The sequence below is a fragment of the Lissotriton helveticus genome, chromosome 9 (assembly GCF_964261635.1).
Source record: "Lissotriton helveticus chromosome 9, aLisHel1.1, whole genome shotgun sequence".
NCBI lineage: Eukaryota > Metazoa > Chordata > Amphibia > Caudata > Salamandridae > Lissotriton > Lissotriton helveticus.
In genome coordinates this window covers 376,804,970-376,831,902 of record NC_136070.1, presented here as the reverse complement: position 1 = coordinate 376,831,902, position 26,933 = coordinate 376,804,970, and the positions used below count along the sequence as shown (strand labels likewise).

The following is a 26,933-nucleotide window of genomic DNA, read 5'->3' as shown; positions in this document are numbered from 1 at the left end:
TAGCTACATGTCCAGGCAGAGAAAGATAAGGTTTCTAAGTAGCCAAAAAAACAAAAAACAGATGAGGGTTGCATCGAACAGAAGATGTGTACACCATTTAGAAACCAGAGAAAAACAGGGACATTTTCACACTACTGTTCGCCAAGGCAACCGTGAGTACTTCCTATATAAAATTGGTTTTCAGTAGCCATTTGCATGCATCTGTTACAACAATGTTACAAAAGAAGCAGCTAAGTGAACATTATATACATTTCAGAAGCCAGTTCAGTAACAATTATTAGTACAGAGGTTAGTCCACACTTTCAAGAAAGGGCAAAATATGTGCAGAGTCCGACATCCCATAACAAATAAATGTAAAGAAAGAAAAAAATTAAGTATGTAATCCCAAAATCATGAAGACAATCTTGGAAATTGATCAGAGATGCTAGATCTCCCAGTCAGCTAAAAAAATCAAAGCAAAAATGAGACAAGGCTAGTGCAAAGTTTGGGAAGTACAAGGCAGGTCAGTGCACATAAATATGTTAATTAGTTGCAGATCCAACTGTATAAACATAAAATGCAGCATTTTACCAAACTACACTAACTTGGAAACTTTCTGAGACAATTCTGATTTTCTCTATATTGCTTCAATAATTATTTTCATATTTAATACTCTGAAATTAGAAGCACTCTATCATTACAATGCATAGACCTGATTACCCACAGGTTTCTAGCAAGATATTTTGAATATTTCTGTATTTTAAACATCACGTAAATATTAATTATTCCAGGCTAGTTTCCTTACCCCCTGAGTTTTCATTGGAATTGATGATTGAAGTTACTTCAGGAGCCTGTACATTGGTCATGGGTGCTGTGATTACAACAGGCACGGGACTGTTTCCACTAAAACAAAAGTAGAGAATTAACAATTGAAGTCAATAAGCATTAGAATGCAACCACACCAATCATTCACTAGTTCACGCTGTGGAAGCAGCCAGTGAAACAAATTCTGAAAGGTATTGTTGGATCACTCCCCAGTGGCTTGCCTAGGAAAATAACTTACCACACTTGGCCCAGACTTCACAGACCTCTTTCATTTCTCTCTCCAGCAATGTGCTGACCAAGCTATACTAATCGAGCAATAATACACCCACTCCCTCAAAAGTCAATGTCAGACTCACAAGAATTCATTAACAATAATCCAAATGTCAACCTCAAGACAAGCTACTGGAAAGAGGTCAAAAATAAAATGCAGAAGGTGGAATCCACAAAAGCTCTCAAGGAACATTTTTTACGGATCAGCCCTGGTTGAATAACTGACTCTAAGATGGCTAAAGTCTTGCTACCCGTCATAGGGACCTACAATCTTATTTTCACATAAAACATTCATGGCTTATAGCATGGCAAACTCTACAACCAGTGTCGATGGACAAAAGTCTCAGGCGCAACACCAGAATGGAATGAATGCTGTGAAGAGCTAGCAACAGTTTGGCATAGGTTGGATGCAGTCATTATTAAATAAGGTAAAGTACAGTGAAAGATGGATATTCAGAAAGATATCGATTTTGGAAAATGGGGGTGGTGATGGACAGAGTCTCTGAATGATGCAGAATACTCTTACCAAGTCAATAGATCATGGTTTTAATCCATCACCGTTTTTTAGCTCACTGCACCATCCCAGCTCAGAACCTGGCTATATGCAAATTAGTCTGTTCATGTCCCAGTGCATGATGGGAACAGGGCAAACCAAACTACCAAGCCAATTCTTATACTGGGAAGGAAACAAGCTTCCGGAGACCGGTTTCTGGCATCACAGCCTTCTTCGGCCCGGCTTGCTTGAATCCTGATGGTGCAATGAGCAAGGGACTCACGTCTGAGTATACCCTCCCACACATAGTGTGGATAAAACCGATTTTGGAAAAGGGGGGTGGTGATGGACAGAGTCTCTGAATGATGCAGAATACTCTTACCAAGTCAATAGATCATGGTTTTAATCCATCACCGTTTTTTAGCTCACTGCACCATCCCAGCTCAGAACCTGGCTATATGCAAATTAGTCTGTTCCTGTCCCAGTGCATGATGGGAACAGGGCAAACCAAACTACCAAGCCAATTCTTATACTGGGAAGGAAACAAGCTTCCGGGGACCGGTTTCTGGCATCACAGGCTTCTTCGGCCCGGCTTGCTTGAATCCTGATGGTGCAATGAGCAAGGGACTCACGTCTGAGTATACCCTCCCACACATAGTGTGGATAAAACCGATTTTGGAAAAGGGGGGTGGTGATGGACAGAGTCTCTGAATGATGCAGAATACTCTTACCAAGTCAATAGATCATGGTTTTAATCCATCACCGTTTTTTAGCTCACTGCACCATCCCAGCTCAGAACCTGGCTATATGCAAATTAGTCTGTTCCTGTCCCAGTGCATGATGGGAACAGGGCAAACCAAACTACCAAGCCAATTCTTATACTGGGAAGGAAACAAGCTTCCGGAGACCGGTTTCTGGCATCACAGCCTTCTTCGGCCCGGCTTGCTTGAATCCTGATGGTGCAATGAGCAAGGGACTCACGTCTGAGTATACCCTTCCACACATAGTGTGGATAAAACCGATTTTGGAAAAGGGGGGTGGTGATGGACAGAGTCTCTGAATGATGCAGAATACTCTTACCAAGTCAATAGATCATGGTTTTAATCCATCACTGTTTTTTAGCTCACTGCACTATCCCAGCTCAGAACCTGGCTATATGCAAATTAGTCTGTTCCTGTCCCAGTGCATGATGGGAACAGGGCAAACCAAACTACCAAGCCAATTCTTATACTGGGAAGGAAACAAGCTTACGGGGACCGGTTTCTGGCATCACAGCCTTCTTCGGCCCGGCTTGCTTGAATCCTGATGGTGCAATGAGCAAGGGACTCACGTCTGAGTATACCCTCCCACACATAGTGTGGATTTAACCGATTTTGGAAAAGGGGGGTGGTGATGGACAGAGTCTCTGAATGATGCAGAATACTCTTACCAAGTCACTAGATCATGGTTTTAATCCATCACCGTTTTTTAGCTCACTGCACCATCCCAGCTCAGAACCTGGCTATATGCAAATTAGTCTGTTCCTGTCCCAGTGCATGATGGGAACAGGGCAAACCAAACTACCAAGCCAATTCTTATACTGGGAAGGAAACAAGCTTCCGGGGACCGGTTTCTGGCATCACAGCCTTCTTCGGCCCGGCTTGCTTGAATCCTGATGGTGCAATGAGCAAGGGACTCACGTCTGAGTATACCCTCCCACACATAGTGTGGATAAAACCGTAGCTCACTGTACCATCCCTGCTCAGAACCTGGCTATATGCAAATGAGTCTGTTCCTGTCCCAGTGCATGATGGGAACAGGGCAAACCAAACTACCAAGCCAATTCTTATACTGGGAAGGAAACAAGCTTCCGGGGACCGGTTTCTGGCATCACAGCCTTCTTCGGCCCGGCTTGCTTGAATCCTGATGGTGCAATGAGCAAGGGACTCACGTCTGAGTATACCCTCCCACACATAGTGTGGATAAAACCGATTTTGGAAAAGGGGGGTGGTGATGGACAGAGTCTCTGAATGATGCAGAATACTCTTACCAAGTCAATAGATCATGGTTTTAATCTATCACCGTTTTTTAGCTCACTGCTCCATCCCAGCTCAGAACCTGGCTATATGCAAATTAGTCTGTTCCTGTCCCAGTGCATGATGGGAACAGGGCAAACCAAACTACCAAGCCAATTCTTATACTGGGAAGGAAACAAGCTTCCGGGGACTGGTTTCTGGCATCACAGCCTTCTTCGGCCCGGCTTGCTTGAATCCTGATGGTGCAATGAGCAAGGGAGATATAACATTTTTTTTCTCCCAATTGGAGGCGGACACACAAAGGTACATTTTCCTTCTGGAAGGACTTGCCTAGTGCAACTATTCAAGGTATATTTGATTTTTAGTGCTCAACACAAAACAATCACACAGGTGCGCTGAGGACTTGTATGAGTAAAGGTACTGAAGACCGAGGTTGGGACTGTTTTCTGGAAGAGCACACCCAGCTTGCTTTCCTTTTTACATCGGACTACTGTCCATGTACTGGTTTCATAGACACAGCAGTTGTGGAAGCATTCCGTTTTTTAATATCTAGCACTAGACTGGCCTTGTTCCTGTCCCTGGTAGCGAGCGAGAAGCCTACCAGCCTTGCTCTTTAAAGTTCTGCTATAGTACCAGGGCTGGGCTCTTTGCTGACATCCTGAGTTTATGGTATATGTGCAAAGGAGTATTAGGTGACTGGTGCTATGAATCTGAAAAGCTTGCAAGAGTTGGTTAAGAGACTAGTGGGATCCATGTTGTATTTCTCTAGTAAAGCTTGTAACAAGATGGAAGCTAGGCAACCACCTCCCTGATGACCAAGTTATTTTTGACAATCCTGAAGTATTTCTGAAGCACCAGACATTGAGGGGTGGAAAGATGGAGACAGGGATCCCTACAGAAATGTAGCAATAACCTTTCACCAGTAGCCTATCTTACTGTTCACTCCCATTAAAACAGATGGCGGGTGTGGGAAGGGGGAGCAGCCTCCATTGTGGTACTGTGTGTACCACTCTGTCAGGGCTTGCACTCTCTTCCAGGGGTGCTACTTCAAACTACTGATGCCAGTGAGTTACAAGGACTTCACTCTTCATTGGGCTCATGTTTTGAAGGGCTCTCCCTGGAGACACAAGTCTTTGCTCACTGCTATAGGCAAATAGTGTCTGCTCTGGAGAGGAAGGGAACACAATGTGAGCAAACCGCCTCAATCAGGTTCTAAAATAGTGACAGTGGAGTCAACATTGCCCGTCTCGAAAAGGGACTAGAAGAGTGTGAAAATTATTCAATGTTTTCCAGTATTTCTTTAGTGACCAAAGAGGTGACACAGCAAGGAATCAGGGAAACTATTGAGATCCAGGTCGACTAATGCTGACAGCCAGTCTTGGGATAAGGGGACATCATCTGAAAGAGACTGCAGTCATCCTGGCTAATGCTCGTGGCATCTGCTGCTCAAACTGCAGCTCCGAGAGAAAGGAATGCTCTAAATGCTGTAAATTAAGAGACTGTCCTTCGGGACAGGCCTTCACTGGCTCATACTACCCACAGTTAGCCGGCACCGGTCATTTTCCTTCTAGATCACAACTGCATTGCCTGATGCACCTCGTTAGAACCCTGTGATCGCCTCCTTAATCTACTTGAGCTGCATTATGTACTTACCTTTTTTGATAGTGCTACAGCACTTGGCTGGAAAGTCGTCATTACGTTCTATTATGTGTTTGTTGAGATCTCAGTCTCCATCCCCACACAACCTACCTGAAAAGCCTTAGACTTCTCAGCTCGCTAATCTAAGAGCCAAGTACTGATAGTTTGTACCTGGTGCTCATTTTTAAGAACCAGAGTAGGTCAGTCCAAAAGACATCAGTGGTATAAGGCTTAACCACCTATTTGTAGCCCAGCAACTTCTGCATGATCTTGGACCCTAGCAACACATGAGACAACCTCTTTCACACCTATATTGATTAAGACATGTTTTCATGTCTGAATGGTAAATAAAAACATTTTTAAAATGTAAGTACTGCTTGGGTGGTATCACTAGCATCCTTAAGGTCCACAACATCAACAAGCAGTTCCATAACTGAGCTTCCTAAGTCAGAAACATGATCATTCCGTTAATCTTGAAGAACAAGTTATTTACCTTGGGTAACACTCTTTCTGGTGGACACTCCAAATTTAGATTAATCACGTTCAGAATATTCCTTAGGCGTCAGACTGGATCTTAAGGTTTGCACAGCAGTGCTCTTGCACATTGCAAGGTGGCGTTGTGAGGCTCCACGTTGACCTCGTTCCACCCCGGAAGTGATGGAGCAGAGCCACACATAGGGACGAACCCTGAAGTTACCAGTGTGCACATCATGGTGGTATCGGCCAAGGCCCCGGGATGAATGAGCCCAAGACCTTCTGGAGGATGCTCCTTGGCCAATGTGTAGCAGATCTTAATGCACGGCTACCCATCTCAACAGAGTCCTTTTCTGCACTACCTTACCATTCACAGCCCGAGAGACGCCCAAAGAAAGCTGATCATCCACCTGATGGTCTTTGGTGTGATTAATGTAAAAGCTCAAGACTCTTTAGGGGTCCAGTAAATTGAGTCTCCTTTTCTTTGGGTGAGGCAGAGCAAAGAATATTGGGAAGGTGATGGATTGCCCAACGTGAACAGGCATCAAGACTTTAGGGCAATATGTTGCCCTGCCCATCAACATCAGTTTGTCTGGAAAAATGATGGGGTAGGACCACTGCATGAGAGATCCTCGTGCTCATGCACACGACAATCCAAAGTTGTCGCAATGAAGATGGTTTTGAAAGTCAGTAGACGCAACAAGCAGCTGTGCACATGCTCGATAGGGGTGCACACGAACGTCAGGGCCAAAAAAAAAATTCCACTAATGAAACAAAATGTGATGGAAATTTGGGAATAAATTAAAATTTGCTCTGAAAAACGCCTATTCACTATAGAAAACTCCTGCATTGTGAAAGTGTATTTAAAGACCGTGTGAGCTGAAGCAACAGCCCACAGTAATGCAACCTTACCCCTTTTAGGTCAGAAGGACACTCTGAACTGGTTCAAAAGGTAGTTTCATAAAATGGGAAAGTACAATATTGGATGTGATTGTGAAGGAAGATGTTGTCCAGGAGAAAAAAGGATTAAAGAGCTCCTAATGGAGTGGTTGATTACTGATGCAGAATAGAGAGAGAGTCTCTAGACATTGCTGCAAGGTGAATGTTAGCAGACATATGCACTGGTGCCAACCTAGCGAAAGATGGAAGATAAAGGAAAATTTACTCCGGTAATGTGTCCAACGTGTAAAGGGTACACTGTTGTTGCCCTAAGTTGGCAGGGTATGCCCAGTCGTGGGTCCCTTGCTCACTATGCCACTGGGTTCAAGCTAGCCTGGCTGATGAGGGGTGTTACCCCGAAACCAGTCCCAGGAAGCTAGTTTCCGGTCCAGGGAAGACTTGCCTTGGCAGTTCGGGCTGGACTGTTCCCATGAGGAACAGGGTCAAGACTGATTTGCATATAGCTGGGCCTGAACTAGGGTGGCAAAGTGAGCTAAAGATTGATGATGGATTCAACCCAGATCTGTGACTGGGGGTGAGTGTCTGGAAAGTTTCAGCGTTTCGTCCCTTATCTCCTTATGTTAGCACTGTTAATTCTATAAGCAGAATTGCTTTAATTTAAATTGGGACGTTTTGGTCGTGACTTCCGCTCTTGCCTTGTAAAGGAGATTATTGCAGTTCCGAGGAATGTGAACGACTCTGGACTGATGGAATTTAGTAGCTTTGCGCAGAGAGCACGATAGAAAGAGAAAAAGACTGGTCTAAAGTAGGACTGGGCTCCAGTTGAAGGAGTAGCTCGGAGAACAAAAAATAACTGGCCACATGGGAGCCTACAGGGTGTGGCAAGAGTAGTCCATATGCCCTCTGGTGGGACTCTACAACATGAACGTATAAAGGGAAAAAAGATATGTATGCATCCCAGATCATATGATCAGAAAATAGTCCCATACGATTGGGAGTGTGCATGGACAAGCATTAAACTGGTATTTGTCATTCTCCTATGTTAGAAGAGTTTCTGTGATGGTTTTATCCTTAAAAGTGAAAAAGAAATTTTGTAAAGTTCGGTTTGATTCAGTTTCCACTCTTGGCAGGTGCAGTATGATCTGAGGGCGTCCTAGAAGTATTGCTTACATCGGATACATATTTGGGTGAGAGATATTCAGTGGATTGTCAGCTGATTACACAGCTGTTGATGTTTTGAAAAAGTGTACTTGACCGAGTACATTTTTGTTGGTTACTAGAATGCAAGCTGGTAGTATTGCCTGTTTATACTTGTATGAACAGTGTGTCAATGTAGGAAGAAAAAATGAGCTGGGCGAGGAAGGTTATGTTAACTGTCAAGTTGTTAATGTGTATAGATTACTGCTTTCCATGCTATCTACAATGAATGTGCGAGTTTTGAAGATTGTTGCCCCCATCCTTTAGAGAGATCAGAGACCACCCCTAGCATTATAATCATATTTATGGTGATGTAAGGATGTCGAATAATCTTGGGGGACGAATAGACTGAATTGGTGTATCATGTCAGAAAATTGAAGATACGTGCAGTGTTTGGAACGTGAGAGAATGAGGGGCTGCACGTTCTGTAAGTGCAGATATCATATTGACTGCACTGCTTAGACAATAAAGAATGAGTGAGATAGTACCTATCTGAGGGGTAGGATGTGCCCCATTCTCGTTGAACAATTTGAGACAATGGGGGACACTGGAAGAGTGGGGATAGGAAGTAAGCGGCAGCTGACTGAGGAACTATTTGTGAGCTGTCTGCTGAACCTATGTTTGACGATATTATTATCGCAAGTAAGAGGACTTGTACTGCAACTGGAAGTGTAAGGGTAGCAGATACTTGACCTAATCACTGGGAATGGGCAAGTTCCAGCCTATGGATAAAGACAACCTTTGAAGTAAAAGGTGTGAAGGTATTTGGCCGTGTCTTAGTACCGAATAGTGTTCGGGGATACTGGAGTACAGTTGAAGGTTAAAGTATGTTTCTTTTAGCACTGCCTGTCGCATGAACTGCTGAGCCTGCCCGTTGATGGAAATCCTGTCCGATTGGTGAACTGTGGCACGAGATTTGTACGTGCAGTTATGGTAGACCATATTTGTTGGTTATAATGACCGAATTTAGTAAGAAATAGGCGAGGTTGCTGGGAATCTCTGTTCACCCGCTTGGGTAAGAAGATGTTCAGGATAGGAAGACCCAATAAAGCTGCCGGTGAATTCACTGGGGTCGGCATGATCATGTATTCGTGGCAATAGCGCTGTCACTGTGGATGTGTTCCATGTTATTCTTAGACCTTCTCACCCAATATATTGTAATATGGGAAAGCATGCGCAGAATTCCACGTTTGGTCTCAATAGTCATGTAAGACACAACCAGTCCCTTGATAGGAAGTGGATGAAACTCTTGGAAGTTTCGTCCATGAAGGTGTTAGTGAGATTGTCTTTTCTGTATAAGATGAACAGTTACAAATATAAACTTTTTTTTGTTTTTGCTGCTAAAATAGGGTCATGCCTGGAAACTGCAACAATCCCAGATGGGGACACAAACCCAAAGGTTCAGAGTGGTGGGATGTTGGGTGGGGAAATCAACTGCTGCGCCTAGCTGCGGTGGCCTATGTGGCTCCTAGAAAAGCTCGGACAGTTGTGAAGCATACTTGGTAGGCTTTGTACAAAGGAATAATGGTAGTAGATGTCTTTGTAAAGGCTAGAGCTCCAGCCCTTTGGTATTTAGGACATTTGTGAAAACGTAGTTGCCTTCTAATCTGGTTCTATTAACTGAAGCTCAGCTAGTGTAAAGATGCCTGTGGGTATAGGAGCAATTTAGAAGAATTATAAACATTAGATAACATGATATGCCAAGATATAGTGTATTTGTGTGTGTGCGCGCACACACACACACACACACACACACACACACACACACACACACACACACACACACACACACACACACACACACACACACACACACACACACACACACACACACACACACACACACACACACACACACACACACACACACACACACACACACACACACACATCTATCTCAGTGACAAAAACATCTGTAATTGACAGGGACCGTTGGTTGAAAGAACGCCTTGTTGCCTAGACGCACAAGTTACTCTGTGTAACGATATATCTGTAAGAGACATTAGTTAGTATTAGATTCCTTACCTTAGAATATCCCCAGGCGTCAGACTGGATCCGGAAACTTTTGCGTAGCAGTACCCTTGCGCGTCGGTAGGAGTCGTCTGCGGCTCCGCGTCCGTCGTCGGCGTCGTGGGCGCCGTGATGACGTCGTCCGAGTACTTAGACGCCGCCTCCGCGTGCTGACGTCAGTTCTTAGACACAGCTTTTCCGCGCCAGAAACGCAGAGCCATGTTAAAAACCAACACTGGCGCCATTGAAACTAGGGCCCTGAAGGGGACAACCCTAACCCTAGATATTGGTTCGCAGAACGGGGAGGATGGGTGGGTCGGTAAGGAATCTAATACTAACTAATGTCTCTTACAGATATATTGTTACACAAGTAGTAACTTGTGCATCTGAAAGAGACACGTTAGTATTAGATTCCTTACCTTAGAATAGATACCCCAGCAATACCAACCCCGGTGGTGGGTCTGCGAACCAATAATCACACCAGAAAGTCCTGGAGGACGGAACGGCCAAAGAAGCCATCCCTCCGGACTTGACTGTCCAGGCAGTAGTGTCTCGCAAACGTGTGCAGCGATGCCCACGTAGCAGCCTGACAGATGTCTTGCAAGGGCACACCCCTGCCCAGGGCAGTGGTGGTCGCCGTCGCTCAGGTAGAATGAGCCCGCAGTCCAACCGGGGGCTCCTTCCTAGCCAAGGAGTAGCATGCCTGGATACACAGGATGATCCACCGGCAGATGGTCCTCTTGTGCACTGCTTTCCCCTTCTTAGCGCCCACGTAACCAACAAAGAGTTGGTCATCCACCCGCAACTGGCGTGTGCGATCCAAATAGAATGAGAGCGCACGTTTTGGGTCCAGACGGTGGAGCCGCTCTTCCTCTTTAGAGGGATGCGGTGGCGGGAAGAAGGTAGGCAAGGTGATGGACTGCCCGATGTGGAAAGCCGTGACAACCTTGGGCAGGAAAGAAGGTTTGGTACGAAGCACCACTTTGTCCGGATGGACAGAAAGGAAAGGTGGAGTACAAGAAAGAGCCTGGAGCTCACTCACTCTCCTGGCAGAGGTGATGGCAACCAGGAAAGCAATCTTCAAAGTCAGAAGGCGAAGAGGACAGTTGTGAAGTGGCTCAAAGGGAGCGCACATCAGAAATGTAAGAACCAGGTTCAAGTCCCACTGAGGCATCACAAACGGAACAGGAGGAAACGTGTGAGTGATGCCCTTAAGAAATCTGTTAACAATAGGGGACTTGAACAAAGAAGGCTGATCAGGTAGCCTGAGAAAGGCTGAAAGGGCAGAAAGGTAGTCCTTGATAGTGCCCAGAGCAGAGCCCTGCTGGGCAAGAGAAAAAAGGAAGAGAAGAACCTCAGAAAGAGGGGCAGAAAGGGGATCCACAGCCTTTGTTGTGCACCATGCCACAAATCTGTTCCACCTGCAGGCGTATACCGACTTTGTGGAGGGACGCCTGGCTGCCAGAATGATGTTACAGACTTCAGGAGGCAAGTCAAATGGCCTCAACTGTCGCCGCTCAATCTCCAAGCATGGAGGTGGAGACTGGACAGGTTCGGGTGGAGGACCGTCCCCTGCTGCTGCGACAGAAGGTCCTCCTGAAGAGGCAGACGAACCGGGGGATCGACTGACATACTGAGTAGCTCTGGATACCAGTACCTTCTCGCCCAGTCCGGAGCCACAAGGATGACTTGGGCCCGGTCGCGCTTGATCTTCTTCAGCACTCTGGGCAGAAGTGGTATAGGCGGAAAGGCGTACAACAGACCGCAACTCCACTCGCGACGAAAAGCATCTCCGAGCGAGTGCCGCCTTGGAAATTCCAACGCGCAGAACTGATGACATTGCGCGTTCTCTTCGGTGGCGAATAGATCTAACCAAGGCTCTCCCCATCGCTGAAAGAGGCCTTGCGCCACGTCCGAGTTCAGACGCCATTCGTGATCCATCATGCATCCATCAGAGAACCTGCCAGGTGTTGAGCCACCAGGGTCACGCCCTGGCGTTCCAGCCATTGCCAAAGGCGAGAAGCCTCTTGACAAAGGATCCACGACCCCACCCCGCCTTGTTTGTTGCAGTACCACATGGCGGTGGTGTTGTCCGTGAACACCTGCACTACACTCCCCCGGACAGAGGGGAGGAATGCCTTCAGTGCTAGACGAATCGCCCGTAGCTCCAACAGGTTGATGTGGAGCCGGGCCTCCGCCGGAGACCAGAGGCCTCTGATCTCCGCCTCTACCATGTGGCCTCCCCAGCCCTGGAGGGACGCGTCAGTCACAACTACGTGCTCCGGTTGGGGAAGGGAGAGGGATCTGCCGCTGACCCAATCGCGGTCCGTAAGCCACCACTGCAGCTGTCTCGCAGTGCCCTCCGAGATCAGGACGTGGTCGGAGAGGTTGCCCTGATGCTGGGCCCACTGAAACTTCAGGTCCCACTGCAGAGCCCGCATCCGCCACCTGGCGTGATGCGCCAGCAGGATGCAGGGGGCCATCAGCCCCAGAAGCCTCAGCTTCAACCTGACCGAAACCCGGGATAACGGCTGAAAGATGGGAATCAGAGCCTGAATATCCCGGACCCGCTGTTCGGGCGGATAAACCCGAAACCGCGCCGAGTCCAGAACCGCTCCGATGAAGAGGAGCTTCTGAGAGGGACACAGGTGTGACTTCGGCACATTGATGGAGAACCTCAGCTGGTGCAGGAGGTCTGCCGTCGTCTAGAGGTGGCTGACGACTGTCTGGGGCGAGCCCGCCTTCAACAACCAGTCGTCGAGGTAGGGGAAGACTGAAACCCCTAACCTGCGCAGATGAGCTGCGACCACCGCCATCACCTTCGTGAACACCCGTGGGGCGCTGGTAAGGCCGAAGGGGAGCACGGTAAACTGAAAGTGCCCGTGGCCCACCATGAACCGCAGGTAGCGCCGGTGGGCAGGCAGGACGGGGATATGAAAATAAGCGTCCTGCAAGTCCAACGCTACCATCCAGTCTCCCGGGTCCAGGGCAGCCAGGACCTGAGCCAGTGTCAGCATCTTGAACTTCTCCTTCCGGAGGAAGCCGTTGACGTTCCGTAGGTCCAAGATAGGGCGTAGGCCCCCTTTGCCCTTCTTGGGTACCAGAAAGTAGTGGGAGTAGCAACCACACCCTACTTCTGGCCCAGGAACGCGCTCGATGGCCCCTTTGGCCAAGAGGGCCGTAACTTCCTCCTGCAGAAGTCGCAAGTGATCCCCCGATACACGGTGGTTCTGCGGTGGCATGGCTGGAGGAGTCGCCTCGAAGGGGAGGGAGTAGCCCCTTCGGATGATTTGCAGCACCCACCTGTCCGACGTGACAGTGCGCCAGTGAAGGTGGTGATGGCGAACCCTGCCTCCCACTGGCGTCACATGGGCCTGAAAGCACGGACTAGGAGGGTTTAGAGGCGGATGCTGCGGGGGAAGGTGTGGACTGACCTCGCCGCTGCCCCCGACCACCTGCCAAAGAGGCGACGGCCATCGAACGGCATGTCCATAAGCGTGCTCTGGACATCTGCCGAGAAGTTGGCGGACCTCAGCCAGGCGTGGCGTCTGACCGCCACCGTCGTTGCCATCGCTCTACCCAGCGAGTCAGTGGTATCCAGCCCACACCGGATGGAATATTTGGCGGCATCCCGGCCCTCCACAAGGGCTTGGCCGAGTTTGGCCCGTACCTCCAACGGACACTCTGGCAGCACTTCCGCGACCTTATCCCACACAGAGTGGGTGTAACGTCCCAAGAGGCAGGCGGTGTTAGAAGACCGCAGGCTGAGGCTAATAGATGAGAAGATCCCCATACTGGTCATACCTCTTGGATTCCCGGTCCGGGGGTGCGGACGGGAATGCGGTCTGGGAATTGGAGGCCTGGTGACCAGGCTCTCGGGGGTAGGGTGGGAGGACAGGAAACATGGGTCGCCCGGGGCTGGGCGGTGGCGCCTGGCCACGTTCCTATCTACGGGCGAACCCGTAGCGGGCTTGGACCAAGTGCCCAGCAGAACGTCGGTCAAGGCCTCATTAAAAGGCAGCAGAGGCTCGGCCGAGCTTGACTGCGGTTTAAGGACCTCAGTGAGGAGGTTAGTCCTCACGGCCGCGACGGGGAGCTCAAGGCCCAAGGCCTTGGCAGCCCTCATCAGCACCACACTATAAGTTGCACCCTCCTCCGATGCCACGCTGATTTGCATATCGCCATTGTCTAACCCAGGGTGGTGTGGAGTGGAAAAACGATGGATTTGGGCCCAGATCTTTGGACTGGGGTGAATGTGTGACATTGATCCACATTCTGTCCATCATTGTTGTGTTTGCAGTTACCGCTCTAAGTGTACTGGGGATGCTCAGACGTGAGTCCCAGGCACTCCACACCACTGGAATCAAGCTAGCCGGGCTGAAGAGAGGTGTTACCTCGAAACCGGGCCGGTCCTCGGATGCTTGTTTCCGTTCTGGGAAGGACATGGCTTTTGTAGTTCGGACTGGACTGTTCCCATGGGGCACAGGGTCAGCGCTGATTTGCATATCGCCATTGTCTAACCCAGGGTGGTGTGGAGTGGAAAAACGATGGATTTGGGCCCAGATCTTTGGACTGGGGTGAATGTGTGACATTGATCCACATTCTGTCCATCATTGTTGTGTTTGCAGTTACGGAAGGAGGGGAGACAAAACCAGTGTCTGGAGAGGTGTCCAGGCCACTGGCCTCCCCCAAGGTCTCCTGTCCAGTCCTCATGAGACTGACACTCCCTGGTCAGAGGGTCCTCAGACCCCTCCCAGTCCTCTTCATCACCCATCTCCTAAAATTCAGGGTTCTCATCCAATGGGGCCTGCTCGTAGAGAGAGAACTCTCCAACCGGCGTCTGGAGCGGCGCCCATCGGGGCGGTCCCGACGCCGGAACAGGAACGAAGGTGGAACCGGGGACGGCGCCGCCCGAGGCCGGGCCGGAGGCGACACCTGAGGGTCCGATGCCGGGGAGGTCGTCAGATCCACCGGCGACTAACCAGATCCCGAAGGAGGACCAGCTGCATCCTGCGGCGCCGGGCCCGAAGGCGCCGGCGGCGTCGGAACGACTGGACCCCTCGGCGCCGGGCCCGAAGGCACCGGCGGTGTCGGGATAACGGGGACCTGCGGCGCCGGGCCCGAAGGCGTCGGGGCCAAAGCACCCGACGGCGTCGGGGCTGGAGCCGCCGACCCGCTAGGGCCCCCAGACGGGTCCGCTGGGCCCGAAGGCGCCGCGGAGCCCGTCGGAGGAGAGAGTTTCCTCATGGCCATGAGGAAGCGCTCGACCTCCTACGGCGTCGCGTTCAGCCCAGGGACCGGAGGGTGTGGAGCTGCACGCGGCACCCGCGACTCCGACGGAGCCGCATGGGCGGTGTCACCCGAACCCCCGGCCGCATCGCGCGAGCGTCGGGGGGAGTCCGAGGAGCGATGACGCCACTTGGACTTCTTGTGCCTCTTACCTGACGACGACTTCGACCCGGAGGAGTGCGGCCTACTCTCCGAGCTGTGATGGCTCCGAGCCGCGACCTGTCCCTCGACCTCCCATGGGATCGGGACCTCTCACGGCGCGGGGCTGACTGCCGGAGTTCGAGGCGCCTACGGGACCGCTCCCGCCTGGCTTTCGAAGAGAGGGCCCGGCAGTCGGAGCAGGCCTTGTCGTCGTGGTCGACGCCCAAACACGACAAACAGACGCGGTGAGGATCCGTGACCGACATCAGCCGGTCGCAATCGTCACAAGGTTTGAAGCCGGGCATCCCTAAAGGCACCGTGTCGGAGTCGAGAGACTCGAAATAGGATCAAAAAGGTTAGTCAAAAAGTGACTAGGGTTACTGCTTTTTCCAGATCTGCGCTTGCTGGCGCGGAAAAAAGAAGAACTGACGTCAGCACGCGGAGGCGGCGTCTAAGTACTCCGACGACGTCATCACGGCGCCGACGACTGACGCGGAGCCGCAGACGACGCCCACCGACGCGCAAGGGTACTGCTACGCAAAAGTTTCCGGATCCAGTCTGACGCCTGGGGATATTCTAAGGTAAGGAATCTAATACTAACGTGTCTCTTTCAGATGCGATCTATAGAGTGTTTAATCTGTAAACAAATGTCAGGGCCCTGGTCAGGAGGTCATTGCAGGTTGCACCTAACGTTGCCTCTGCGAGGCCAGAGACAATGTCAACACAACTACTATTCACCACACTCCTATAAGAATGGTTTAGCTGGTGTAAAGAATTGATAAGGAAAATACTTCTTACCACAGTATGCATCTGTTCTTGGCATGTAGAGCTGTAGATTCACATGCTGTGCACAGCTCGCCTTCTAGTGTTGGGTCTTGATGTTTGCACTTTGTTTTTGTTTGAAGAAGTCTTTTCATTCACGAGGTAGGTGACTCCTCCTTTCGGTGATAGTGCGCATGGGCATCGGCTCCATTTTTGGATTGTTTGCCGTAGAGGGTGATAATGGAGTTAGTAAGAGTAGTAAAGATAGATGTCCATATAAATTGTATCTAAGTAATATTTTACTGCAACAGGTATAGGTACCATGGGAAGGTGGGTGGTCGCATGTGAATCTACAGCTCTACATGCCAAGAACAGATGCTTCCTGTGGTAAGGAGCATTTTCTGATCGAGGCATGCGAGTTGTAGATCACATGCTGTGCATAAACTATTTAGCAGTAATTCCCAGAGCGATGTCTAACCTGTAGCTGTTGCAGCTGTCTGAAATAGTGTACGAAAAACTGCGTGGCCCAGAGTAGCCTGCTGTCTAGCTAACACATCTACACAATAGTGTTTTGTGAATGTATGTGTTGTAGACCATGTTGCAGCTTTGCAGATATCATCGATGGGTATGTTTCCTAAAAATGCCATAAGGCCCCTAGTTGGCGAGTGGAGTGCGCTCTAGAGGGAATTGTCAATGTGCGTTTTGCTTTAATGTAACATGTTTGAATGCGCTTGACTATCTACCGTGCAATACCGGGTTTTGATATAGGATTGCCTTTATGTGGTGGAGCAAAAGCAACAAGGAGTTGCTTGGTCTTATGGAAATGTTTTGTCCTTTCAATGTAGTATAGTAATGTTCTTTTCACACCTAGGGTGTGAAGAGCGCGTTCTGCCACGGAATCTGGTTGAGGAAAGAACACAGGCAAATCAACAGATTGGTTGATATGAAAGGCAGAAATGACTTTAGGTAGGAATTTGGGGTTAGTCCTAAGAACCACTTTGTTTTGGTGTATTTGTAAACATGGTTCTTCTATGGTTAGTGCCTCAAGCTCACCTACTCTCCTCAGAGATGTGATGGCTATGAGGAAAGCTACCTTCCAAGTGAGAAATTGTAGTTCACATCTGTGCAATGGCTCAAAAGGTGGACCCATGAGTCTGGTAAGGACGATGTTGAGGTTCCACAGTGGAGCAGGTGGAAGTGTTGGGGGAATGACTCAAGTCCTTCAATAGATGCTTTAATAGCAGGCACTCTGAAAAGAAACAGATGTTGTCTGTTCTGCAGATTTGCGGCTAGTGGCGCAAGATGTAAGCGTATGCATGTGTACGCTAAATTGTAACGCTGTAGATGTAACAGATACCAAATTATGTTTTTGATTGAATCATCCAGCGGATTGATTTGATTGTTATTACAGTATATCACAAACAGCTTCCATTGTGCTACATAGCATGCTCATGTAGTAGGGCGTTTAGTCTCTTTGATGATATTCATGCAGTCTGGGGAAAGATTGAGGTAGCCAAACTAAGATTTCAAGTGCCAGGTCGCAAGGTTGTGATGACTGGGATCTGGGTGCCTTATCCCACCACGATTCTGAGTGAGGAGATTGGGAGTAAGGTGTTGTTTTTGGTGAGGAACTACTGATAACTCCAACAGGGTTGTGACCCAGGGTTGACGGGCCCATGTGGTAGCAACTAGGATTAGTGTCAGGACTGCTGTCTGAGCTTCCGAACCAATAATGGAATGAGTGGGAGAGGCGGAAAAGCATAAGCAAATATCCCTGACCAGTTCATCCATAGTGCATTGCCTCTGGACAACGGGTGTGGATAGCTGGACACGAAGCTTGGGCATTTTGCATTTAGATGTGTGGTGACCAGCTCTATCTCTGGGAAGACCCATATTTGAAAGAATGGGAGGAGAACTTGAGGGTGGAGTTCCCATTCGTGGATATTTTGTAGTTGACGACTGAGCAGATCAACAAACTGGTTATTTACTCCTGGAAGGCGTTCTGCAAGGAGATATATTTTGTGAAGTATGGCCCATCTCCAGATGTTCTGAGCTAATTGTGACAGCTGAAGAGAGTGTGTCCCCCCTGTTTTTGTATGTAGTACATTGCTGTCATGTCTGTGTGAATTAGGACACCTTTGCCTACAAGATGAAGTTCAAACGCTTTGAGCGCTAGAAAAATTGCCAGCAGCTCGAGAAAAGGTATATGTGGAATTGCTTTTGTTGCAGAGTCCACATGACCTGAGTGGTATGCTTTAGGAGATGAGCTCCCCAACCAGTGAGCGATGCGTCTGCTGTTAGCACCATTAGTGGAACTGGGTCGATGAAGAGCCGCCCCTTTGAAAGGTTTTGTGTATTCCACCACTGCAGAGAGCGATGGATTCGGCCGTCCACCAACACTAGATCTGATAACTGACCCGGGTTCCACTGACGTGCTGAGCACTCTTGAAGGGGGCGCATTTGGAGTCTTGCGTAAGGAATGATTAAAATGCAAGACGCCATCATTCCTAGCAATTGCATAAATACTCAAGCTGATAATGAGTGTTGGAGCTGAAACAGAGATTAGAGTCTGCATGTTGCAGATTCTGACTGGGTTGGGACACGCTAGAGCTTTGTGAGTGTATATTATGGCTCCTAAATACAATTGTATGTTGGACAGTTGGAGAGGAGACTTGGTAAGGTTTACAGTGAACCCAAGGTCGTGAAGTAGTTGCACTGTTTTTCCAAGTGTGGCGTAGGCAGCTTTGCTGCAAGCTGGCTTTTATAAGCTAGTCATCTAGGTAAGGCAAGACGTGGATTTGCTGTCTTCTTAGATGAGCCACGACTACTGCCAGGCATTTTGTGAAAACCCAGGGTGCGGTAGTTACTCCGAATGGGAGGACCTTTAATTGATAATGTTGGCCGTCTACCACAAACCTGAGGTATTTGCGGTGAGCAGGGTGAATGGGAATATGGAAATAGGCGTCCTTTAAGTCAAGAGTGGACAGAAAGTCGCCTTGCTGAAGGAGTGGGAGTACTTGTTGGAGAGGGACCATGTGAAAGTGGTCCGACTGAATGTATCGATTTAGTTCCCTGAGGTCTAGTATAGGCCTGAGAGAGCCACCCTTTCTGGGAATTAAGAAGTACAGGGAGTATATTCCAGTCCCCTGGTAGTGTAATGGGACTGGCTCTATAGCGTGTTTTTCAAGCAGCGAGAGAACCTCTTGCCTTAGAAGGGCAAGATGCTCTTGTGACATTGCATGTGATCTTGGAAGAATATTTGGGGGAGTGTCTGTAAGCTCCAGGCAATAACCATACTACATAATTTGTAGTACCCACTTGTCTGAGGTGATTGAATTCCAAACAGGTAGGAATTGGGAGAGATATTCCCGACAGGAGTGAAATGATCGGGCGGTAACGGAAGGAAGTCACTGTTTGTTTGCGGGGCAAGTGCGGGTGGAGTTGCCTCTGCCTCATCCTCATCCATTACCATTGTTTCCTCTAAAACCTCCTCTGAAATAACCTCTTGATGAGGGGGATTGGTTGTTGCCCTTGTAAGAGGAGGAGGGAGTTTTGGTTGATACATTTTTTGGAACCACCCCTGTAATGGGAGTAACGAAAGGAACCCATATTGGTAGGTGACTGCAAAGCCCCCATGAACTTTGTGACCTCCGTGTCCTTCATTTTCTCCAGCGAGGTATCAACCACTGGGCCAAAGAGATGTTCCTTACCAAATGGTTGGTTTAGAATGGAGGTTTGCACCTCAGGCTTGAATCCTGAGATTCTCAACTATGCATGCCTGTGTAGAAGTACGCTAGTATTTACTGCACGGGATGCGGTGTCTGCTGCGTCTAGGGCACACCTGATAGAGGTATTGGTGATGAGGCAGAAATTGCATGAGTTTTTACAACTCATCGTAATGAGCCCTATTGTAGCGAGCCAGCAAAGCTTGGTCATTGGCAATGCGTCAATGATTGGCTGCTTGTGAAGCCACTCTCTTGCCAGAGGCATCAATGAGCTTAGACCCCTTATCGGGCGGAGGAGCCTCACCTGTGGTCTGTGAATTAGCTCTCTTGTGAGCGTTGGAAACCATAAGAGAGTCTAAGGGCATCTGACCTCTGATATAAGAGGGGTCAGTAGGGGCAGGCTTATATTTTTTCTCCATCCTAGGTGTAATAATTATTGCCCTCACAGGACCTTTAAATATGTCATCTGTGTGGTGTAGCATGCCTTTAAGCATTGGCAATATATGAGCGGCTCCTTGAGAGGAAGTAAGGTTCTCAAAGAGGAAATCCTCTTCCAACGTCTCTTTATGGAGCTCCACCCTGTGATATTGAGCAGCCCTGTTAAAAAGCTCAACATATCCAATGTTATCAGGTGGGGAGGGTCTGGACGGATACAGATCAGGGTCATTATCTGTATTGGGGTCAGTATGATAATCCTCATGTGGCCTATCCTGATCCTCCTCTCCCATCCCCGCCATCCTGTGGGTCAGGTGATAGTGGTGGTGAATCTGAGGGTGTAATAAGTAAATTGGGATCAATGGGAGAAGGAGGTGGAATGTAAGGGGGAGAAGGGTTAGTACCCACACTTTTCTTTTTGAGAGGAATGTGGTCATCCTCTGGCTGGTCTACTTTACGTGTCTTTGGAAGGGTGGTATGGATATGTCCTGTATCAGGGTTTATAACTAGTTTTTTCTGCTTCTGATCCGAAGGCTGAGTTTCGGTCCTCGACTCTTTAGACGGAGTGTCTTTCTCCTCACTAGCCGGTTTCGGCATCTTGTCTTTGTGTTTCAGAGCCGGGCGGGGCGTCGGAAACTTTTTATCGGTGCCAACCTAGGCCCGAAGGCAGAGGAGAGACTGGAGCCTTTTTCTTTGTTTGTTGAAGGGGCAAGGGGGTATCTTTACTCACAGTACGCTGATCCGGAGTAACCTGCTCCTCCTCTTCCATGTCGGAGTTGGCTTCGGACACAGAGATGATATGTTGTTCTTCCTCAGCTCCTTGAGCGTGATGTTCTGTGTCAGAATCTTCGAAGATGTCCGGTGCGGAGCCGCTTTGGTGTTTCATCTCGAGACGTCGAGCCAGGCGGTCACGAAGCCTCTTCATCAATCTAAACGATAGGACACGCCGCAGTCTTTCTTGTCGTATTCTAGGGACAGGCAGAGGTTGCACACTTCGTGCAAGTCGGTGTGTGGAAACCTAGCACGACATCCTGAACAGAACTTGAAAGGAGTCCGTTCCTTCGACTACTGGGGTTGTCTGCGTGGGTAGCCCAGAAAGGCCGCCACGAGTTTTCCAATCGAAGTTGTTTTGAGTTGAGACGATACCCGAAGAATGGAAGCCTTGATCGATAACAATACTGTTGAGGGTAGTGGATTGCGTGTTGAAGGGGTCCACGAAACTGTGCCGAACCGGAGTGCAGCAATACACATTCGAACCTGATGTCGGAAAAAAATAATCCAACGATGGAGCCAATGCCCATGCAGACTATCACCCAAAGGAGGAGTCACCTACCTCGTGACTGGAAAAACTTTCTCGAACAAAAAAAAATTGCAAACATCCGGACCCAACACTAGATGGCGAGCTAACTGCATGTGATCTACAGCTCACATGCCTCCAACATAACTGTTATCATGCTCTCTCCAAATTAGGCTAACAACGCTACCATATGGCAGACTACCATACCGTCGGTGCTGCTGAGCACCAGAAACCACAGCTTCAAAATAAGCACTGTGTAGGAGGAGTTCATTACCCATTCTGTATATCATCTAAAAGGATGTGTTGGCTAAGATTTTGGCAAACATTTTGACCTCCATGTTTAGAAGTGAAATGGGACGAAAATTCTTGGGATCCGAATGATCCTTGCCCTTTTTGGGAATGACCAGTATTGCGGCTTCGGAAGCCATACCAAAGACTTTGCCTAAAAGAGCAAAGTGGTCAAGGGTATTTTTGAGATGTCAGATGACAGAGGTAGTGAATATTTTACAGAAAATGGTAGGGAAGCAGTCAGGGCCAGGTGCCTTCCCAGAATGAATTGATCTTATTGCTTTAACAATCTCCTCCATTTCTATTGGCTGATTAATGCGCACTCTATCCATGTCGGAGACTAAAGCAGTAGGAAAGGAGCTGAGGCACTCTAGGCACTTTGATTCGTCACATGACATTGGTGTGGTGTAAAGTTTTTTGTAAAAAAAATCTTTAAAGACTTCAAATATCGTTTTGCCTGCTCTGTTGCGAAATAGAAGTTGTTTAGATTAATTTGCGTGTACATCGAGGTATGCCCGTTTGCTGATAGAGTTATAAGTATACATTAATTGCTGGATATCCTCAAGTAGGGACTTGCAGTTAAAGTGTCTAAATGCTTCCTAATTGTTTATTTTAGTGCCTTGAGATTGTAGTGTCTTAATTTCCCAGGTTTTTTTTGGGACATTCGTTTAATGATTTTCCCTCATGTGGAGCACTTAAACGCATCCCATAGAATTACCACTGATTTGACTGAGTATTCATTTTCTCTAAAGAAGTGTTCTATTTCATTCTGTAGAAACGCAATATCTGGTTCACTTTCTAGTATTTTAGTGTTTAAGAGCAAACCTTCGATTATCTCCTTTATCAGGATGGTTAAGAATGAACATTGAGTTTGCAGCGTGGCCTGATATGAGGATAGGGTGGATATTTGCATTGGCAGTGTCCTTTACCAGTGAAGCATCTACAAGGAGATAGTCAATGGGGGAAAATCTAGAGTGTGGCAGGGAGAAAAATGTAAAGGCATTACCTTTTGGGTAGTGCAATCTCCAGACAGAGCATAGATTGAGCAGCTGTTAATGTTCCCCGGGGTTCTGAATTTGAACGCTGAGTGGTGATCTAGAACGGGGTCAATTGGGAGGTTAAAATCCCCATCCACTATCGTTTTCAAGTCTCGTGGTATGTCTGCTAATATCTTATTACGTGTAACCTAGACTGTTGGATCATATACTTTGGGATCATATATATTCATGACGTAAAGATGACGTGCCCTGTTGTTCAGTCTAGTAAGTATCCATCTGACATTGGTGTCATGTTCGGATGCGATTACTGTTTGACTAGAGTTTTTGAAGAGTAGATTAAGAACCCCATTTTGTTTTCCCGCAAGCCACAGAGCAAGTCACTTTTGACACCCAGCCTTTCTTAGTTTTTTGGAGGAGTACTATGTCGCCTGCTAGCTCCTTACAATAGCCTAGGATGTTTTGTCACTTAACTCCTTTGCTGTTCAGGGAAACAACGTTTAGTGAGGACACTAGTAATTTTCCTGAGTCGCTGATGGGCGTCCTAATTTAGGGTCCCTAAAGAGGCCTTAGTAGACATTAGGCATCCCTTCCTGGGACCATATAACTCATTCGGAAGAAGGACAAAGAGGGAGCGAGGGTGAGAGAACAAGTAACTTGGCTTTAATAGGGAGAACCATGTCTTTCATTAGCACATCAATGTATCTGCTGCTGGGGGGGCGTGGCTAGCAGCCGATGGACGCGGTCGCAGCCTAGCGAGGCTCCCGACCCTCAGCCCCGTAATCCGCCTTTCATCCTGATCTAGACCCGGGATCCCCGTGGAAATCGGGTCGATCCCGGTGCCAGCCCACAGGTCTGTTCCGGTGGGGTCGGTGCGCCGCTACGCCAAATATACCGGACGCTGAGGGGTGAGAGGTTCCCGAGACGGCTGGGGACAAGATGGCGGCTCCCTGCATCGCTGCCGCTGCGGAGTAGAGACGTGCCCGCTCCGGAGGTCCTGAGGCCACAGCGTGGGGCACAGTGGAGTGCGGGTCTGGTGGTGAGCGGAGGCGGCGGCCCCCTAGAGCGGCGGCAGATCCTGTGATCGGTGCGAGGTCCGCCCGGGAGTGGGATTCTGGCGGAGCTCCGCCCACAACAGCGAGGGGGCTTACTCGAGGCCCCGGCTTTGAGGCCTGTGATCCCTGTGGGCGCCTCTGAGCCCTGCACCAGCGCAATACCCCCGGAAGTGGCCGTGACGCTATAGGCCTGCTTTGGGAGGGCCATCCATGGACACTGTGAGTGGAGGCTGCCCGGAGGAAGCACGACCCTGCTCAGGGGGACACATTATAGCCCGGCGACGGGGCCTGCGACTTGTTTGGGCGGTGACCCAACCCGGACCGACCGTGCAGGGTGCAACTGTCTCCGCGACGGAGGGGCATTGAATCGGCCCTAGACCCGAGGGAAGAGGGGAATCGAGACTGGAGGGAGAAATACGCCCGCTGGGGCCCTGTGGATCCTACGCTTTCCACCCCACCTCTGGCGCCCGGTGGTGATCCCTGCGTGGAGGGTGGCTCCGGGTCAGTGGCGTTGCTGTACCGCTGAGGGGAGCTCCACGGACTGCTGACCGGCAGGCGGGGCCGGCTGGTGGACCCCGGTGCAGACCCCTGGCGCCTGGCTACCGGGAGAAGCGGATGTGCCATACCGGTTCACTGGCGCCAATTCTGATCTCTGCCACACGACCCCCAAAGACCCGGCTCTCCGCCCGACGACGGCTGGTTGCGAGACTGCATTGGGGCTAGCAGCGGCCTACTGCGGGAGACATCGTTGACGCCGGACCACCCGGAGGGCCCTGAATTGCTGGGAGGTGCAGGATGGGTAAGCCTAGAGGACCCAAAGGGGATGGGAGCCCAGCCGCGGAAGCGCCAGACGACTCCCCGCAACCCCCCACGGAGCTCCAGCTGATGCAGGACCGGATTCTAGACGCCATTGCTGCCACGAAGGAGGCCCTACAACACGATATTGGTCAAGTAGCGACGGGGCTGGGGCACCTGCGCGCAGATCATGCGAAGCTACAAGACAGGGTCAAGGCCACGGAAGTTGCCCTTCAAGATGTCGTGCCGGCCCACAAATCGATGGAGGGACGACTCACTGAAGCGATGGAGCGGATACAGGCCCTAGAGAAGAGAGCGGAGGACGCTGAAAACCGCAGTCGGCGGAATAACGTACGCCTGGTTGGCCTGCCGGAAAAAAAAGAAGGCACGGACATGGTGGGCTACCTGACTGACTGGTTCAATACCGTGGTTGCCCCGGAGGGCTTATCTCCCTTCTTCACACTTGAGAGGGCGCACCGCGTGCCTTCCCGACCCCCACGCCAGGGTCTCCCGCCGCGACCGGTGGTTATCAAATTGCTCCATTATAAAGACAGAGACTGGCTCCTTCAGCGGGCCAGGGAAGCGGGCCCATTTCAAGTGGACAATAGTAACGTCACGCTGTTCCCAGACTATACATTTGAAACCCAAAAACAGCGAGCCTCCTTCCTAACCATCAAAAAGGAGCTACGTACCGAGGGTCTGCAATACTCCCTGCTGTTCCCAGCCAAGCTACGTGTGATAGTGGACGACAAGGCGTTGTTCTTTGAATCTCCGGCGGATGCCTGGGCCTGGTGGGACACCTACAAGGCGGGCACGGATGGGGCTCGCTTTCGGGCCGAGGAGGAGCACCAGAAACATGCGATCAGGCGGTCGAGAAGACTCCGGGGGCGCAACCGGGGATCCAAGAAGCCTTCTACGTCGCAAACTGAAGAGGAACGGAGAGCTGCGCTACAGGCGGTTAAAGAGGTGTCGGGAACGGCGTCGGTCCACTCGGCAAGAGAATCGGCCTCTGAGGCCCTGGCCACGGGATCGGACACTGACTTCTCGGGACTGGAGGGGGCTAGGGGCCCGAAGATCACCCCCCAGACGTCGGGGGAAATCGTTGAACCCTGACAGCTGTCCGCGGCCTCTGAGTGAAGAGAACCTGGAGGCGGCGCCCCCCATGGATATTGGAACAGACTACTGTGAGACTTTCCTTTTATAAGTCGCATTGAGTATTGTGGGGCAGAGGGACCTGGGACCGAGGCTTGAGAGGTTCAGTAGCCAGCTCACGCACCACAGGGCCCATAAGGCCTCCGTGGTGATTACTGCGGACTACAAGTTTACGTGAGCACGTTTGCTCACTAGTTTGGATGGGTGCCTCAGCTTCGCAGTTGGGTCCTGTTCTGGGGGAGGGGGGACCTGGAGTAGTTGGGGTGACTCGAGGTGCACTTGGGGTTGGGAAGTTGGGCGGGGGGGTGGGGATGGGAAGTGGTGGGAAGATGTCTGGTGTCCGGAAGCGGAGATTTATTGCTCTAACCTGCGCTGACTGGGGTGATGGCTGACATGGGTTCGTTGAAGTGTGTGTCCTGGAATGTGCGGGGACTAAATTCCATGACTAAGAGACACAAGGTACACGCCTACCTGGTTCGCAGGGGGATACACATTGCCTTCCTCCAAGAGACCCACTTAACTAAGAAGGAGGGCACCGCACTGCAGAGGAGATGGAGGGGGCACTTATTCCACACCACGTACTCGGCGTTTGCCAGGGGAACACTTCTTTGGATCCGGGCGGGGGTTCCCTTTCAAGTTACTAGGCACACAGTAGACCCGGAAGGGAGGTATGTGGCGGTTGAGGGTTTGCTTCGGGGGCGTCAGTTGACACTTTGCAGCGCCTATGCGCCAAATGTAGAGCAAGCATCGTACTTCAATAGACTGACCAAACAGCTGGCCTCCTATTTAACAGGTTCAGTGCTACTGGGGGGGGACCTCAACTCCGTGGCAGATGCCACCCTCGATAGGTCGCACCCACCACTACACGCATCCCCGGTTCACAGACTGGCAAAACACAGATCAAACTGGCAGGGGCTATGGGACCTGACGGATGCGTGGCGCGCCCAACACCCCACTGCAAGGGATTACTCCTTTTATTCGGGTATACACGACCTCCACGTGCGCATTGACACGTTCCTCTGCTCCCAGTCGGTGTTACCAATGGTTGCCCGTACTGAATATCTAGCACGCACGATCTCGGACCACAACCCCCTACTTCTTACCTTTGCCTGGATGAATGTGGTTTCACCAATTCCGACGTGGCGGCTTCATCCGGACACTTTGGACGATCCGCCGTTCAGCGGAGCGTTGGAAGATA

At 49.9% G+C, this 26,933-nt stretch overlaps 1 protein-coding gene across 1 annotated transcript in view; it reads right to left on the bottom strand.

The window, feature by feature from the left end:
* Positions 1-26,933, bottom strand: part of PAPOLA (poly(A) polymerase alpha) — a 701,574-nt gene that overhangs the window by 177,343 nt on the left and 497,298 nt on the right. The window contains exon 18 of the mRNA XM_078660129.1: positions 785-882. Coding sequence (XP_078516255.1) covers positions 785-882 — 98 coding nt within the window. The remainder of the gene's footprint in view (positions 1-784; positions 883-26,933) is intronic.